This window comes from Tachysurus vachellii, chromosome 21 (genome assembly GCF_030014155.1).
Source record: "Tachysurus vachellii isolate PV-2020 chromosome 21, HZAU_Pvac_v1, whole genome shotgun sequence".
In the NCBI taxonomy this organism is placed as follows: domain Eukaryota; kingdom Metazoa; phylum Chordata; class Actinopteri; order Siluriformes; family Bagridae; genus Tachysurus; species Tachysurus vachellii.
The window spans coordinates 12,241,890-12,260,872 of record NC_083480.1 but is presented as its reverse complement, the minus strand read 5'-3'; the positions used below and the strand labels follow the sequence as shown (position 1 = coordinate 12,260,872).

Below are 18,983 nucleotides of genomic sequence, written 5' to 3'. Positions count from 1 at the left end.
TATTTCACTTTCTATTATATCTTCTGTAAATGGATGAAATGACAAGAATGGCACTTGACTTAGCATAGTTTACAGTAGGTGTCCCACCTCTATAGTGCTCCGAGCTGGATGGCCTTCCTTCAACAGTTTGTCTCCGGTTGCTTGAACGGTGTTCACTCTTTTCTCCCTCTGCTCCAGATCCCGCATCAGACCCTGTCACATCGGTTACATCAGGTTATACTCTTAGACATCGATTACACACTGCTTTTATTTTCACATATTACTACAACCACATTCTTCTTTTATTCCTTTGCAGAATTTATTAGTGTAGCAGACACACCGCCAGTGTTTTCTAGTCTCCACTGAACATATATCTTAACGTTATTAAAAAGAGTCAGTACCTGAAAGATAATTACACCACCCCAGGTGATTATGACACAAAAGAATATATACTATATATAATATACAATATATATACTATATATTGTATATTGTATATACTATGTATATTAATATACAATATATATACTATATATTGGGGCAGTGGTGGCTCAGCTGGTTAAGGCTCTGGGTTGTTGATCAGAGGATCGGGGTTCAAGGCCCAGCACAGCCAAGCTACCACAGCTGGGCCCTTGAGCAAGGCCCTTAACCCTCTCTGCTCCAGGGGCGCTGTATCATAGCTGCCCCTGCACTCTGACCCCAACCTCCTCAGTTGGGGTATGTGAAGAAAAGAATTCCACTGTGCTGTAATGTATATGTGGTGATAATAAAGGCTTTCATGCCCCGTTCTATTCTATTCTATTCTAAGTATTTGGTAGAAGGACTAGGCCTACCGAGTAATTATCCTTCTTGGTGGTCATGTTGGTATTGCGGTCACTCCAGTCATAGTTCACCTCTTCCTCCTCTTTCTCATTGAGCCACATCAGCTCTTTAGTGGCTGCTACAACAAAAGCGTGTAGTCCGGTCAGATTGCGCAAACGGGCCTTTGAAGAATTCTAGCAAAGAATAAAGAAGAAAACAAGACAGCAATAGATTATATATATATATAAACTGTAATAAAAAATTCTATTCTTATGTAGTCAAAGTTTCATTGAGCACCAATAAAGAAAAGACATTGTAGAACTGCATGAGCTCACAGCTGAAGACCTACCAGAAGTTTGTTGTACTGCAGGTCCAGCTTGGCCAGGTAATCTCTGTATGCTTGTTTACTAGCAGGGGTTAACTGATTCTAAAGAGAAAACATGAAGAAAGACATTATTGTAGACAGATGTAATTAATTCATGCTAGAAATAAAAGCTGCTATTATTTCCTAGTATAAGTTGACAACAATCCACCAATATAGATATACTAGAGAACATTGTATAACCACATAGAAATCATTAAACTCACCTCATCTGATCGAGCACGTTCAATCTTAGATTTGAACTCCTCTATAGACTGGTGTAGTCCACGATGGCTACCAAGATGAGACTCAACAGAGGGCAGGTCTGCTCCCCACTCTGAAGTGTCCATGCGTCTCTGGTTCTCTTCCACCCAGGCCAGCAGGTCCTGGATGTAGCGGAGCGTGACTTCATCCAGCTCAGGCCGTGCACGCTGAGGAGACTGGTGCAGGCTTGAAGACATGGACGTTTGCACAAGGGGCACCTGAGACATTGTCACTCCAGACTTCACACGCAGGTTGTACTCGCTACGCAGGTTAACCAGACGCTCATGGAGACGGTACACCCTGAGAAAAATATGTAGCGAGTGAAATATACGTCTATGTCCACATACACTACTAGTTAAAAATCAATAATAATCATTAGAATAATCTAATGTAATTTTTAACATAATTTGTAAACACTAGAAAAAAATGTTTAAATAAAAAGTTTAAAAATAAATAAATGAAAAAAAAAAATAAAAAATTTGCAAATCAGTCATCAAATTATGTGCACAGGATCCTGGCATAATGAATGGTGTCTAATACTGTTCAAATATTGTAAAATATCTAAATATATATTCTGTACTTTGTTTCCTGTTTATTATTGAAGTCACGCTTATGTTGTACGGTTGTATCTTCTAACACTGAGATAAAATGTTACGTTATACAACTTTAGATTGTACTGACCGCCTGTACATCTGCTCTGCCTGCAGATGGCGCCCATCCTTCAGCAGCTGCACATCATTGAAGAGGAAGCGGATCATGGTCTCAGCTTTATCCAGGTCTGTATCGATCTCTGCTGCGTGCTGAACAGGCTTTCCAGCTCCCAGCAAGCGCACATCCTGCCATTACAGAAATGAATATAGCTTTAAAAACAAAAATATAAACATGCTGTTTTTTTATTTATTTGTAGTGAAAGTGTATGTTTGTGTGTCGTACCCTCTGCAGCAGTGTTTCCACTTGGTTAAGCTGCTCCTCACACACACCTGATTCCATCTGAACCTTACTGACGACCCTCTGTAGCCGCTCCAAACTGCACACATTACACACACATGCATGACCGTGATGTTTACAACTCTCTACAACAGGATGTAGTGCATTAAGAAAATAATAAAAGACAGGATTGACTTGAAGCAGAATTACTGTTGCTACCTTCTAGTTGATCAATGATTATTATAAAACAGCATGTTTTGTCTTGCTGAGATGATTCTATTGCATCCTTAAATAGCTCATGCATAGCTTAGATAATGACTGAAGAAATATTTGGTTAATATTTTAATGACATGAAAATGACATGGCTTTTCTATCACTAAACTAAACCATGAAAATACAAAACATAAAAGCAAGCCTCTGACTATCAACGACTTCAGCACATACATCGTCAAAGACTTACACCCTTTTTTGGCGAAGCAGATATTCCAGTCCATGACTGTAGTTCACAAACGCCATTTACCAACAGTTGTCACCGTGCTCTTTGTTTCGTTCTCAGTGCTGCGGCACAGCTTAAGCTTTCTTTTACTCATTTACCCATTCCTACATCTACAATGGGTTCTTTCTCAGAAGCCACAGACTCACTCTCACAGTCTTGTGATATAAAGGGAGGATCTTCTAAAACATGGTACTTGTTTATTATGATATTCTAAAAACACATTTAATGATAGATTATAAGACATACGCAGAATAAAGCTTCACTGTAAAGGTCCAACAGTCTTTTACTAGCTATAGTATTGCTAAAGGCAACAGAGGATTATTAAAAAGCATGCACATTTTCTGCACCAAATCCATATTTATACTAGTCAACATTAACCCAAATGATATTACGATTTTGCACTGGAAGCTAAGAAAAGCTCATTAGAATTATTATTAAATATTTCACCAGCGTTTTACCTATTCTACCATTTTTCCAATTAATTTGCATGTTTTTAAGTTACACACAAAAGGAGTAAGAATTCCTAAAAGTGATGAACCAGCAATTTTTGCTTTATATTTATTGTATATTTATTTAAGTGAAGATACTATGTGCATAAATTAGTGATCTAACCGTTCAAACTCGTTTCTGAGAAGTCTCTCTCGCTCAAGTATGGCTGCATGGAGTCGACCCCACTCCTTCTCCACATCGATGGGGTGGTAACCGGGTGGTACCTTAACCTGGCCAGACTGCACTGCACCCTGTAGATAAAACTGACTGTCAACTAGAATACATATGCTATAGATAAACAGGTAAACAGACAGACAGACAGACAGACAGACAGACAGACAGACAGAGAGACAGACAGACAGACTGACTGACAGACAGACAGACAGACAGACAGACAGACAGATAGATAGATAGATAGATAGATAGATAGATAGATAGATAGATAGATAGATAGATAGATAGACAGATAGACAGATATGCAGATACAGAATTAACAAAATTAAACTTGTCCCCATTTTGCAATATGACAAATTAATTTGTTACAATTTTTTTTTAACAAAACAGCTGATAAAAAGTGGGGGTGAAATAGTAAAAAAAAAAAAAAAAAAAGAGTAAATTTTGTTTTGAGTCCATATGTAATACATGATCACAATTTAATGAGTTATCTGTGAGTTGTTTAGGGAACATAGAAACAGTGTCATCAAGTTGGATTTGGTTATTAAAAAAACAAGACCCAAAAAAACCCCTGAACCTATTATTAGAAACCACCTAGATGAAGCTCATCCTACTGCCTAGATGAGGCTCTTCACTGAACATGGGAAAGTGGTAGCTCAGTGGATAAGGTGCTTGACTACTAGTCAGAAAGTTGTGAGAGTCTGCGTCCCGCGGCCACCAATCTGCCACTTCTAAGCCCTTGAGTAAGGCCCTTAACAGTCAGTTGTATAAAATGGGTTGATGAATGTTACTCTGATAAGGGAATCTGCCAAATGCTAAAGATGCCAATACTATGATTAGCAACCAAAACCCATTTCTACTGTATATGTAATTATAACACTACAAAATGTGTACAAGTTCAAAATCTGTAGACATATGCAATGTACTGCAATTAAGCATTCTACCACATGCTGCATTGTATATACCTCAAAAGCCTTGTAAATATGTTTGGAACGATTTTTGTCGGCCTCCTTTGCTGGCAGCTCTGTCTCCTTAAATTTGAGAAACTGGCGCCAAAGGACCTGGAATATCAAAATAGATGGTTTGAATCACAGAATTTAGTTGCTTTTTTAAAAGATACTAAATAATGATCAAATAGCATAATATAATTGTGTAATAATACAATACAATTAGAGCATGCAACTGTATGTGTGTATCATTTGCTTGTATTTTACTGAGCTGGTATCAGACCTCAATTTCCTCATAACTGTTTGGGAACTTGCTCTCCTCAAACACAACTATATGATGTCTGATCCACTGTAGCAGCATGGTGACCAGCTCGTAGTACTCCTGCCAGCGTAGTTCCAGCTCCTGTCCCATAACACAGACTCTTTTTATATTACATTTCAATGTGTTTAATTTGTTTTAAAGATGTTCTGCAACATGTAAATGAAAACTATAAAAAGTAAAATAAATAAAAGAATGACATGCTGTATTTTAATAAAACAATCAAATCATATTTGGGCTAAAATGTATAACCCAACTGTTAATTATTTTTCTATGACAACATGTCCAGTCATATACATGTCCAGTCCATGACCATCCAGCCCAGAGTCTCCTGGGATAAGGTTCAGGTTTCCCACGACCCAGTAGGATAACCAATGTAAAGAATGAATGGATGGATGGAACATGTCCAGTCATCCTTAAATGTCTGATTTAGACCAACTGGATAAACATGAATAAGCATGTTGCTGAACTTAATCAAACAAATTGTGAGTTTTGCTTAGAATTAAATGGAGCAGAATAAGATTTCTTTCTGTATTAAAAAAAAAAAACTCACATTAGCCTGAACTCCATCTTGTACATCAGGAACCCTTGGCATGACATCATACAGGGAGGAGACGTATGTAATGATAGACTTCTCATCAGGGTGTGGCACATCCACATCTACTCAACAAGAGGAAGCAAAAACAACATAGTGGATTAATGAAAGAGTAAGAATGTAAAAGAATATCACACTTTAATAACTCTGACAAACCTAGCTACATCTTTTTCTAATCAAAATTTGTACTTTCATTGTGTACTTTATTGTGCATATGTTATGTGTGACATTATGATCTACTTTATAGTTTGTTAGCCAGCTTGATATCATTATTGCTTATCTATTTAACTTCAGATAGATCATTTTTCTTCCCTATTTACATAAATTATTTGTTGGCAACTGCTGTCAGTATAGATAATTAATTATGACCAACACAATTAAAGATAACCAGCAGCTCTGTTATTCATTAATGCTGCAGTTGCAAACTGCTTCTCAGCTTGTCTAGCTAGTTATAAAAAACCCACAACATGAGCTAAGTAAGCTACACTTTCTCTCTCCGTCATGTATAATAAATGATATGGTGTTCTTAGCTGTATTCTTATATGTTAGCCAGCTTGTTAACCAGTTTATATGGCTGGTTAGTTATAAACAATATAAACTGAGCTAACTACACTACAGTTCCTGTTAGCTAAAAGGCATTAAAGTGCCTTTTAGCTAACTAAGCTACTTTCAAATGTACATACTGTAAATGCTGCACAGTATTTTGTTGGTTAGCTAGCCAAAGCATGTTATTATTTATGCTAGTGTCTATTAACAGATGTGTGTTGGATCACATTAGGTACACACCTCTATCTGCCTTACAAATATATTGAACAACTCACATTCATTTTAACAATTAGGTATATGACATATATACTATTTGTCATTAACTACTACTCATATTATATTCCTTGTAATCATTTAATTTGTTTCTACAGGCAAGGTAAATTTGTGCCAAAAACGAACAGGTTGTATTAAAAAATGCTCAGCCTCAGGAAATGATCAAGTTTACCTTCTGGATCGAGCAGGCGGGTGACGCCCAGCTCTCTCTCCGCCGTGCTGAAAGCCTGCTCCAGGTTCTCTAGGTTTGTCTGTCTGTACACCTTACTCATGTCAATCAAATTAGGCCTAAGGCACACACAAGAGATAAATCATGTCAGAGCAGGCTTTAGAGGAAAGCAGAGATCCTAACAGCTGCCAAAAAATGATATACGTGCTAGGCATGTCTTTGAGAACAAGGGATAAAACTTTAATAAAATTGACACAGCTAGAAGATATTCTTGTCTGTTCTACATGCTACATTTGATTAATGCAATGCTTCATACATGACACTATCAGAAACTTTGAGGTCACAATCCTGATGCTGAATGTTTTTCTTGTGATTTGGACAAATCTGGCTGTTCGTTAATTCCATGAACACTCACTTTGCCAAAAAAACATAAGACTATAAACAGCAAGTACTTACATGCTCCATCTACTTCAGTAAATATGAACAATTTAACCATTTCAGAGCAGTTGATTTGCTTTGAAGATGATAAATTATAACACAAATAGTACAAAACAACTGATAGATTTTAAATTGATGAACCATTAGCGTATGTATTAGCTAATGGTAGCTAGCACAGGTAAAACACAAAGATTTTTCAATACAATATTTGCAAGTGACTAAATTACTAAAAACTGTCCAGGTTTCTTTAAACCGCAACAAATGAACTCAGCTGATGTTAAATTAAATCCTGCCAGGATTCCCTTCATATCCCTTTGTATCTAACGGTATTGTCATTCATGGAAATGTATATTCACATGTCTTAAATAAGTTCTTACAATTAAACATAAATCAGTGATGTAATTCTAGGCCTGCAACTTTGCTCTCCAACATTTACAAGTCTGGCAAAACATTTGAATTACACCCAACAACTTATTTCTTAGAAGTAACATACTGCATTCATACACTTGACTGCTTCTTTGGGTGTAGTAATAGGCTTGCATCCCAGCAGGTACCACATGAGCAGGTACCACATCAGTATAATATGCCATTCGGTAGGACACTTTGTTCACTGGGGAAAGCCGTTCCTCCGTGCTTAGCTCAAACACTCCACTCTGAGATCCACAGTTGGAACGAGCCTCTGGACTTAGTGACTCAGAGTCAAAAGATCCCTCAGAGAGCACGGATTCACATAACATGACCACCCGATCGTCCAGATCACTAACTGAGCCATGAGCGCTGCTCGACGAGCTACTGCGCCTCTTCGTCCTGCGAAGCTTTCTTTTCAGGCTGAACATCGATGCTGGGTGTGTGGTGGGTATAAACAAACTTGTCTGTGGAAAGTCTTCAGATAATATCCTCTTCTTTTATGTTAAGAACATCATTCACGCAGTCGGATCATCCATATCTTCTAGTGATGTTTCTTGTTAGTAACATTCAAATAAAGTAACACATTAAAGCTTGCACTGTGTCTATTTTTAAGAAATAAAAAAACTAGGAAATAGAGCAGCAGGTATTTCTCCTAAGACAGAGGCATGTGCCGTGCAAGAACATGCAACAGTGTTTAAATTACAGCCTCTGGGAATACTTGGCACTTTTTTATACTACGCCCTCGTATAATTTAATATGATGTTGCATTAAGTGTGTGAGAGACAGAGACAGACAAAGAGAGAGAGAGAGAGAGAGAGAGAGAGAGAGAGAGAGAGAGAGAGAGAGACAGAAAGAGCGAGAGACAGAGACAGAGAGAGAGAGAGAGAGAGACAGAAAGAGCGAGAGACAGAGAGAGAGAGAGAGAGAGAGAGAGAGAGAAAGAGAAAGAGAGAGGTAATTTGTAAGACCACACATGAGACTTGTGCTCTGTGGATATCTTTTGTCAAATTATTCTGCTGGATCCCACAGTTTATATAATCATAAAGTCAAACCAAAATACATTGTGTTGCAGCAAAAATAATGGCTGTTAAATTCTTTGTTCCTTTGTTTCTTTGTTTCTTTCTTTCTTTCTTTTTTCTTTCTTTCTTTCTTTCTTTCTTTCTTTCTTTCTTTCTTTCTTTCTTTCTTTCTAGCATTGTTTGATATCTATTTAAACTTAAATTTTTTTAGACTTACCAATCTCTGCCTGTTGTCTTGTTTGAGTGTAAAAACAAAATATTTCATGTAGTTTTGTATCATACAATTATTTTTTTTTTTTCACTACAATTGTACTTTTATATTTTTTTCATTTTTAATTCCCACAGGAATCTAATAGTAAGTGGGCTAACATCATTTTATGACCTACAAGTACCTCCTGAAACACATTTGATGGTGTGAGCTGTAATTTGTACTAAAATTACCTTCAATTGATCTCTTTCTCACCTGTGTTTGTGGATGATAGCATTAAAGAGCCTGCCATCTCTCCAGCTAGTGGTGAAGTTGTCACAGCGCAGGCTCTGGTAGCCCTCCACCATGCGCTGAGACCACAGCAGCAGCTTCTCCTTGGCTGTCATGTCATCAGACTGACCATTTACCTGTATGTCTGAGATCTGGAGGTAGATAGATAGATAGATAGATAGATAGATAGATAGATAGATACATAGATAGAAAGATAGATAGATAGATAGATAGATAGATAGATAGATAGATAGATAGATAGATAGATAGATAGATAGATAGATAGAGAGAAACACGGTAAATAAGATGACTATGAGATTTAGCTGTGAACCAGAATGGCCATGAAAGTAATACTGCTGATAGCAAGGGCTTGGTGAAACACCTTAAAGAAGGAGTTGGGAACTTTCCGAGCCCTCTACTGTCCAAAAGGTGAATTGCAATTGCAGTGAATGAACATTAACATGCCTTACAACACAGTGGTCTTGATTTCTTGAATCTGACAGGTCAGAGGTTGTTAATTAATTTTTCATACGCTCATTGCTCTAACAATAATGCAGACTGCAAGACATGAGCAGTTCTTTATTCAATAAAAAAATTGCAGGCAAATTAGATAGATAGATAGATAGATAGATAGATAGATAGATAGATAGATAGATAGATAGATAGATAGATAGATAGATAGATAGATAGATAGATAGATGGCAAAATAGCAACCACAATGATGATAAACTGATTCCACATGGTTCTGGATTATACAGCAGGACAACAAAATTACAGCTTCGTGTTTAAAAAAAGGTAAAAAAAAATCCTATAATAACACCCTAGTTCTTGTTGCTAGGATACTGTTCTTGGTAAATATGGGAGCTAGTAGCGATCATGCGATTCACACAAAAATGTCTTATGATCAGGGTGATGTTAGTCTTTTAGGCTCTTGGTTGTGTATGGTTTTGAGTGAGTGTGTGTGTGTGTCTGTCTTTGTGGTTTGCAGTGATTCATAGTCAGGATTTCCTTTCCTCTCAGGATCACTTCTCCCAGGCTAAAACTGACACCAGACTGGACTTTTATAAGCGTGTCTATAAGCGTGTGGCTGATGATGTTAAGGAACTTATTGACGTTGGTTAAGTTTGGCATTTAGGGAAGTTGGTTAATGTGGCATTGAGTCCTGCACAATGTGACTCATACATGATGGAAACATCTTTTCACTTCAGCTTTTTCAACCAAACGGCCGTTTAACGGCTGCACAATGGCAGTATCCACAGAAGAAGTCTGTGTTTGGTTACCTATACAGAACAGAAGCCAAAGAGACATGATTAGGTTTAGTGACACAATGCTCTGTGTGGTTTTGTGATCCAGACCTTTGTAGCCTTTGCAACTGACAAATGTTCAGACCAAAGCTGCATGAGTTGTTAATCTCCACAAGTTAAATTCATTTACAGCATTTACACATTAACACACCCATGCCAATAATAAAAAATAGACAATGGCTATATTATCCCCTAGTCGACAATCATTAAAGAACTGGAGAAACAAAAACCATCAGAAGTCTTATGAGTCATCAAGCTGCCATGCCACCATGCCCACACCCTCTTCCTTACAGGGAACACTGAGTCAGTGAGGCGGATGGACGCTGCCTCAGTCCGTAATCCTATGCAGTCCTGTTTAGCAAATTTTTTTTTTTTTCCGTCACTAAACAAACCAAGTGTAGAACTGACTATATTCCAATGACTAAAACCAACAATTGTCTTAATTGGAAAATAAAATGAATAACTTTTATTTCAGGCTTAAGCTGAACTTTTTTGATGCACTTTTTTGAAGCACTTTTTCTAATACAACTCCACTACATTTGTGCAATAAATGAAATCAAGCTTTCATTGTGGGGGGGCACGGTGGCTTAGTGGTTAGCACGTTTGCCTCACACCTCCAGGGTTGGGGGTTCAATTCCCGCCTCCGCCTTGTGTGTGGAGTTTGCATGTTCTCCCCGTGCCTTGGGGGTTTCCTCCAGGTACTCCGGTTTCCCCCCCCGGTCCAAATACATGCATGGTAGGTTGATTATCATCTCTGGAAAATTGTCCGTAGAGTGTGACTGCGTGAGTGAATGAGAGTGTGTGTGTGCAGGGTGTATGACGCCTGAGAGGCACAGGCTCCCCGTGACCCGAGATAAATGATGAATGAAGCTTTCATTGTTTCAGATGTGTTTTCAGTCTAAAACCAGTATGAAAAATGAGAAATTAAAAAAACTAAATAACCAGGGCCTGTATGCAGAAGTAAAGTTGGAATAAATGGTCCAGATTAAGCTGCAGGTGAACATTTTTATCAAAAAGCATTAGCACTAAAATATGTTGGAAAGACTAACAACAGTGAAGTGGGAACAGGGCCAGACTAGCAGACTCAATTACAATTCAACATAGCATGTGTGAGGATTATATCATACAATACCTGGAAGTGAAGGATGATGGTCCATATTAGCCCAAGGGTCAGCTTCGGGTTTCCATCTGCAATGTCATCATTCCTGATGTTCACCAGTTTGACCTGGAAAAAAGATAAAAGATAAAAAGAAACACAGTCATGTGTGAATTTATATAAATTCAAATAAATTAAAAAAATTAAGGTGTAAACAATTTAACCCTTGTGTTATGTTTACTCTTTGGACCCTCTGGTACTGTTTAGGGTTATAAGTGGGGTTATAATTGGGGTTTCCTTTATACATATTGTCTTTATCTCAGTCTCAAACAATCAAGGTTACATTTGTGATTAATTTTTGCAATTACTAGATCACATTTAACAATAAACCTGTCATTCTTTTGTGATAAAATCATAATTTGTCTCAGAAAATAGACTATAACAAAGACTATGGTGGCATAAATGTAGAAATCTTTTTTAAAGGGAAGCAAAGTCTTAATTAATGTTTCTAATTTTAATGAACAACAATAGAAACACAAGAAACAAAAGTTTATTGCAGTTTCTGGTTCATGTCAAAGATTTACAACAAATGGAAATGGATTTTTATAAATAAAGAAATAATTTAAGAATGTAGGCTTTCTTGTACTGTACCTGTCTATGTTTGAGGAAGTCCAGGGCGATCTGGACGTTCTGTAGCTTGTGGAAGCGCATGCGACCCTTCTCTCTGGGCTGTTGGACAAAAAAATATAAGAGTGGCTCAGAGTAGAAGTGGAAATCAGTGATTAATCACTGTCAGAGATAAATACTATGAATGGTTATAGTTTGACCAAAGAAAATCTGGTCATTTTAACATTTTGAGAAACATACACTGCCTGTCAAAAGTTACTTAACTCCTACCAGGGTGGGTGAAAAAAAAACACTTGACAGGCATTGCGAGGTAAAATATTATTTCAACACTTAACAGTATAATATAGATAATAATCGAATCCCTAAATCAATTTACCAAAACATAAGTACGTAAAGTCCACAATGAAATAATCACCATTTTTCTATTCTTAAGCATATCCATTCAACTTAAAGCCTTAAATCTCTAAGGTGAACTGGGTGTAATGCGACAATGAATATGCAATGCATGAGAAGCCATCTGCAACATTGGAGGTGGGAATGCACTAGCATACAGTCCAGACCATGCACTGGCACTCATGACAATAACCAAATGTTCAGCCAGTCAAATCTGAAAGCGCTACATCAGACTCCTGACTGATTTCAGTGTATGATGTCACAAGTTAAGTACATGTCTCCAAATAGTATTATACAAGACATGATGTATACAAATGAAACATTACTAATTAATATTGCTGATCATTTACAACAGTACAGTAATAATTAACACTGATCACTGCTGAACACTGGTTTCATTGGTTTCATCATCCCTATATTCATAAGGTGGAAAGTATTTAACTCAGTTGTTTCTATACAGTACGTATGTATCATTTTAACTAATGCTTCTGCTGATCTCAAACATGCTCAATATTCATTTAAATACTTGATATCAATCTCAAATACTATTTCATTTCCATATTGATCAAGTCAACAAATCATGTTTCTCTGTACTCCAACTTCTAGACATCAAATAAACAATCAAACCACAATTCCAAAAATTGTATGCTATTTTAATAATAATAATAAGAATAACAATACTACTACTACTACTACTACTACTACTACTACTACTACTACTAATAATAATAATAATAATAATAATAATAATAATAATAATAATAATGAGAGGATGATGTAACTGGGTTGGTTAGGTTGGAAAGAATGGGTATGAATGCTAACCCTGCTAACCCTGTCCCAACCTTAACTTTAACCTCAACCTTTCAAATGTTGCATATGACATGAGCTGTGAATTTGCAAGTGTGAGACCATAATAAAATTAAAAGAGAAAACATATTCTGAATTTCAGCACTTGAGTACCTAAAAAGGGCAGATACTTTTAAACCCTAACTCAAGTACACTTTTCAGTCATTTCTGACACATTTTAAATAAGTACAGTCTAATTCAACAATTGTGACAATTTCATGTGACCAAACAAAGTTAGACTTGCTTGGCCACTTCATTTAACTCCATCTTTTAAAGATATACAGGTTATAATATAACTTTCCAGTTTGAAAAGTCTCACACAACATACTGTACTTTTTGTAAACCCGGGCTGGTTGATCAGGCCGGCCAAGCGTAAATTACTACTTAATCAAAACTACCTGAGCTCATTTTTGCAAGGGGCAAAGAACATTCACAACAAGACACAAGACAAAGGAAGTGACATCATGCACAGCCCAGGTCACCTGGGAGTGACGCATGCCAGACCCCCCTGAGGAGGCGAGTCAGAAGGTTCTAGACCCACTCACCAACCGTGAGTTCCTGACAACATCACGCTCCCTCGGCTACCCCAGCAAGAGCATCGCAAGAGAAGAGGCAAAGGCAAAGGGGTCAAGGTTAGGGCAGAGGTCAGCCAAGTAGAAAACTGAAAGGTCAGGGGTGGGCAAAACCAGTGCAGGGAGTTGAAACAGGGGCAGAAAACACAACATTAACATGTTAAAAGATGTGCAACACAAGAAAACCTGTGAAAGTAAATGTAATTCAACTGGGCTTTCATAATTCTGTGTTCCTGAATATCTTCACTGTATAAAGACAACACATGCAAAAACTTGGTGAAAGAACAAAATGTTAAGGGAATTTAACATCTGCAGTTTATTAAGTGGAGGTTAAATAAAGTCTGGTGGTTAAATAGAGTATTGTGCGGCTATTGTGAGTAAGGAAGGAGTTGGGTTTATTAAAGGACAAGAGTAGAGTAAGTAGAAGGAGAAAGAGGTGCAAAAAGCAGGTATCCATGTAAGAGGTTTTGCTGCAGGATGCATATCCGGTGCAAGATCTTTTTTTTTTCATTCTGAAACTGATCCAATTTAGTGCTGAAGGACTCACCAGTGTTTCTCCAGACAGCACTTCCAGCAGGGAAATGAGGCTGTGGCCATCTCGTAGATCCTCGTACAGGTCTGTGATGTGCCTCTGGGCCTGAGGTTAAAAATATACAGAGAAAGTAATAAGTCGAAAGAAGCTTTCAATTCAAGTGGTAACATGTTTTGTCATGTAGTTATTATTCACAATATGTCAACATTATATATGTTCTGAGGTGGAACATCCATAAAAAAGGTATATTTATGTTATAGTCTTGTTATATCTATAATACATATCTGAAGTTCTCAGGAACTCATGGTCTAAAGGCAACTTGAATTAAAAAATATCCTGTCATTAAAATCTTAACGATCTATTCTGATGAATTTATGGTTTAAACTTGCTTAGACTAACAGTTCTATATAGATACGTGCTAAACAATTTCATTCTAAGTGACTTGTGGTCTAAAGTATCAAATGACCTAAACATCTGTGTATTTTTGTCATGAACCACTCATATTCAGAAGCATCACACTGTTCAGACCAAATCAAAGCAGTAGGCCACAAGCCTGTTCTTTCATAGATTTAAGACAACACACAGCACAGCAAATCAACCGAAAGAACTCAATGTCAAGTATGTTAATAACTTGGACCTACATTTACTACTTGGTGTCAGTATTCCAATAGCAAAAAATAAATAAATCAATAAAAATGCAACTGAAAGATTTCCTGTTTCTATTAATCGCTAAAAGCCTCCTGCAGAAGAAAACAAACTGATATTAAAAACAGAACATTATTATCAAATTATCATCATGACTGAGATGTCTTTGGGTTTTTATGAACTCTATTTAGTTTTTAAATATAAGCTCACCAGCCTATGAGGTTTGAGAGAATAATCTGGTCTAAAATGAATAAACAAACACTTGAACACTTGTTTCTCCTACAAGAGGCCCAAGCAGTGAATACAGAACAACACAAGAGGAAGACGTGTGTGAACGAGACTAACCACAAGACATGCAGATGAGGTTCAGTCAGCACTCAGTTCAAACACTTGACCTACCTCTGCTTTCCAGTGCTGATGGAGATGGATGGAGAAAGATTTTAATAATGAGACGGAGAAATTAAGAAGAGAGAGAGAGAGAGAGAGAGAGAGAGAGAGAGATGGGAAGATTGGGATTTATGAGAATAAAGATATGAAGAATGTACGTGTAAGAAGACAAAGTAAGGAATGCAGACTGAGGACCATGATGAAGTGAAATATAATAATAAACCATAACAGATAACAGAAGCATTTATTTTCGTTAATTGTTGTATGATTTAAGTTCAAATCTGACAAAAACTCACCTAACTAAATATGAACGGATTTGTTATTTATTAAATTATTTAAACATCGATGCAAACTGAACAAATCAAACAATTAAAAAAAAATGAACACAGAACGTTATAAAATATGTAGCCGTAATAATGACCTCCCCTTAGAAAGCATTCATAAGCCATAGAGAAAAATCCATTTACATATTACACATATTAGACATTTTTAGGTATTTTTTTAGGCTTGGTATAAAAGAAGCCCTAATTATTCCTTATTATTATAAATGTTAATAAATAAACACCAAGCATAATACAATTTCTACAATAATTGTAGATTACTTGTATAAATTATTGTACAATACAATAAATACTAAAAAACTTCTATAATGACTATTATTATCTTTTATTTTTTTATCTTTTTATTTTTTTATTATTGTTTGTATTGATTTTATAATAAATATGACTTCTTATAAAATATAAATATACTTCTTTAGCAGTTGTGTATAAATGTAATCATTTGTAATGATAATTTATTTAAACTGGTAACAATTTGGTAAATAATTCTAAAGGGTTGCTATTAAGGGAATTCCTAACAATTTGCATTGTAATTCTTAAAGATTATAAACAAGACTCTAAACATCTTAAAGACTTTTTTTTTTAAATGTCTCTGTGCCTAAATAACTACCAGGTCGATTAGACAGGTCACTGAGGTCACTGAAGAACTAGTAGGAATCCTTTAGGATATAACTGGATACAGATGGAAAGGATTCTATTACAAGCGCCTAACTGCTGAGAGGCAAAGTGTAGAATGACAGATCTGTTCAGTATGGGACACTAAAAATAAAAAAGTTAATAGTAGAATACAGTAGAATTTATTATAAGGAGTTATTATAAACACTGACAATAACTATGTTGTGCAGATCATCACATGACGCATCAATAACAGGAAAGATTTCCTCTTTCCCTCATATACAAGGTATTTGACTCTCTGTGGTTTGTGGGCTACTAGGAACAATGAGGGAAATGTGATGCGTAATTTAAATACTGACAGCCCCAAGCTGCTTAGCACCTGCGGGGCAGATGGTGAATTCAGTAGGCCATGAATAAAATACATTGTGCTTCTGCTAGGAACTAAAACCTGACCAGATGTGGATGACTCACACACATGGATACAGTACACACACATACAGCAAGCATACAGTTATGGATTTAGAAACACCTACTGTACATGCTGACACACAACTGTGCACAGTTTCAGATACAAACTTCGTATAGAAGATTAGACTCAAATCAATGTATAAATCAAAAGTATATATAATATTTAACTTCGCCGAGGGCTTCACCCGTCTTTAAACGCATTCCTGTCATTTTAGTACATAATAATAGGGAAACCAAGGAACGTGCTTTAGCCAGAATGTTAAATATAGGTTTAACAGTTAACCTTCTGGTCATTTGCTATAATTATAGCTGTAATTTGCTAAGAGTCCACTGCATCTGAATTTCTGTTGCTACAAGTATTTAAAAGCTTTTTGCAGTAAATCTAAAAAATGTACATTATGTAATATAAAATATTATAACAAATTTCCCAAGCATTATGCTTCTATACTGTTCATTTATAATACCAACTACAAAACAATGGGTAATTTTAGATAAATAAATTTAAAACTATAATTCAGAAACCTTAGAACTGAATTGTGGGTTTATTCTTCCAATTCTGATTTTAAGAGAAACTGTTTTTGTATCATGGGAATTAAAACCCGAAATATCAAAAATAAAACAGGGCTTGGAAATGAGATCAAATCAACTTTTCAAACATACACACTATTTGCTCTTTGAAAAGAATTGAAAAAAATTGACACTTTAGAATAAAAAATAATTTATTCAATTTTTAGTTAATTTCCCCTTTTAATATTTTACAATAATCTAAAGTATTTAGCCTTTTTGTACGATTTGTATAAATACATCTTAAACTTAACTGAGTAAATGTGTTGATGCTGCAAATTATAATTCTATACATATTCTAATTTTTTTTTAGAAAAAAAATGCAAACATAGCATGTTATAATGTGTGTAATAATACCTTCATAAGATGCTTGTTCACCCATTTGGTGAAAGTCTTTTTCTGTACACGATCACGCTCATCTGTAGAGGAGGAAATGAGAACGAGAAAAGAAAGAGAAAGAGTCACATACGTAGTAAAGCCTTGAATAGAATTAATTGAAGTAAATAATAGACAAAAAATTTACATTTCCCTTAAAATGCAAATTTCCTTTCCCATATTCAAATATGGCAGCATTTTAATGAACGAATATGAGTAGTCTTATTTTTGTTCCTAATTTAATGGAAAGACTCAAGTACACAATGGATATAATTTGTTCCATAAATTCCATAATTTAATGAAAAGTACACAATTCAGTACACTGTGAGATGAGCAACAACCAGTTCTTTATGTCATGTTTATTTTTCTTTCTCCTTCTCTTTATGTATATATATATTTTACTTGGCACAAGAAAGAATATGATACACAACTGAAGCACTTCTTTAGTCATAAGTTAAATCAGGTACTCTTTTGAAAACAATGAGCAGTGTCCATGACAACAAAGAGATGTTGTGCTTCATACACTATTCAATTCAAAACAGCGTGAGCTGAACATGTCTCAATAGCCATGTCTTTATTCTATGTTTTTGTAATCATGGCACTGTATTACGATTCTTCTTACGAATCAATTCTTGATTCCATTTAACGATTCTTTACAGGTTTCAAAGAAATCGCAAACACTCAGCCAAATGTACAAAATAATCTTATCCTCACATTATAAAAGACAAATTTTAAAATATCTTGCATCTAAAATCCGTTTTCTTTCTTTTTTTTTTCTTTTTTTTTATTTTACTGCTGCTATGAAAACCAAAATGTATTGGCCTTGTGGTCAGCACTACTGTCAGAGCAATTTCTCTGCGACCTCAAACAAGTCAACATTAGCATTTTTGTCTCTTAACCTGCACAGAATTCCAGGCCTGCATATCCGTACCTGTCCATACCAGACCATTCAGAGCAAATACATGATTTAAGATCTCATCACTCCATTCCATCCCAAATATAGATTTGGCCAAGGGCAACATTAGACTGCTATCTGACATTTGGAATTTTTTTCATAGGTTCAGTTTGACTGACTGTAAAGAAAAACATAAAAAAGAGTCATGTGTTTGACGGCATGAAAAACTATACAGAGTAAATGAAACGGATGTCCCCCAGATATACACTGGCGAAGTACATACATACACGCATGTCATATCAGCACATGCATGTTGAACAAGAAAAAAAAAGAGAAAAGACATCTTTCTCAAGCGTAAAAAAAAAAAAGAAAGAGATATTTATATGGTGACACACTATTAACAGAGTGAAACAGAATAATGCATTCTAGTGACGTAGATGTTCAGTGCTACCTTTCTTCCCCTCCGTGGACTTGAGCATCCCCTGGTAGTAGTTGTCCTCTGCGAACACCACGTCACTACCCATACTATCAGTCGAATAAGCCCTTACAAACTGCCGTAAAGACATTCTCTCCACTTCTCTCTCTTTTACTAGATATTAAACCACTAAATTTCGACACTTTTCAACGCTTCGACTTTAACTGA

At 36.0% G+C, this 18,983-nt stretch overlaps 1 protein-coding gene across 14 annotated transcripts in view; it reads right to left on the bottom strand.

Moving 5' to 3' along the window:
- The window catches only part of pleca (plectin a), a 107,975-nt gene that overhangs the window by 19,966 nt on the left and 69,026 nt on the right, over nucleotides 1-18,983 (bottom strand). For 8 of the 14 annotated variants that reach the window (XM_060897484.1, XM_060897486.1, XM_060897494.1 and 5 more), the window contains 16 exons: nucleotides 17,428-17,489; nucleotides 14,069-14,158; nucleotides 11,735-11,812; nucleotides 11,120-11,212; nucleotides 8,669-8,835; nucleotides 6,344-6,459; nucleotides 5,311-5,417; nucleotides 4,722-4,841; nucleotides 4,457-4,552; nucleotides 3,441-3,568; nucleotides 2,339-2,432; nucleotides 2,087-2,241; nucleotides 1,369-1,705; nucleotides 1,130-1,207; nucleotides 813-974; nucleotides 88-192 (listed from right to left, as the gene is read on the bottom strand). In XM_060897484.1, coding sequence (XP_060753467.1) covers nucleotides 88-192; nucleotides 813-974; nucleotides 1,130-1,207; nucleotides 1,369-1,705; nucleotides 2,087-2,241; nucleotides 2,339-2,432; nucleotides 3,441-3,568; nucleotides 4,457-4,552; nucleotides 4,722-4,841; nucleotides 5,311-5,417; nucleotides 6,344-6,459; nucleotides 8,669-8,835; nucleotides 11,120-11,212; nucleotides 11,735-11,812; nucleotides 14,069-14,158; nucleotides 17,428-17,489 — 1,988 coding nt within the window. Of the gene's footprint in view, nucleotides 1-87; nucleotides 193-812; nucleotides 975-1,129; nucleotides 1,208-1,368; nucleotides 1,706-2,086; nucleotides 2,242-2,338; nucleotides 2,433-3,440; nucleotides 3,569-4,456; nucleotides 4,553-4,721; nucleotides 4,842-5,310; nucleotides 5,418-6,343; nucleotides 6,460-8,668; nucleotides 8,836-11,119; nucleotides 11,213-11,734; nucleotides 11,813-14,068; nucleotides 14,159-15,097; nucleotides 15,113-17,427; nucleotides 17,490-18,983 lie in introns of all 14 variants that reach the window. The other 6 variants (XM_060897483.1, XM_060897485.1, XM_060897493.1 and 3 more) reach the window with 1 other exon arrangement.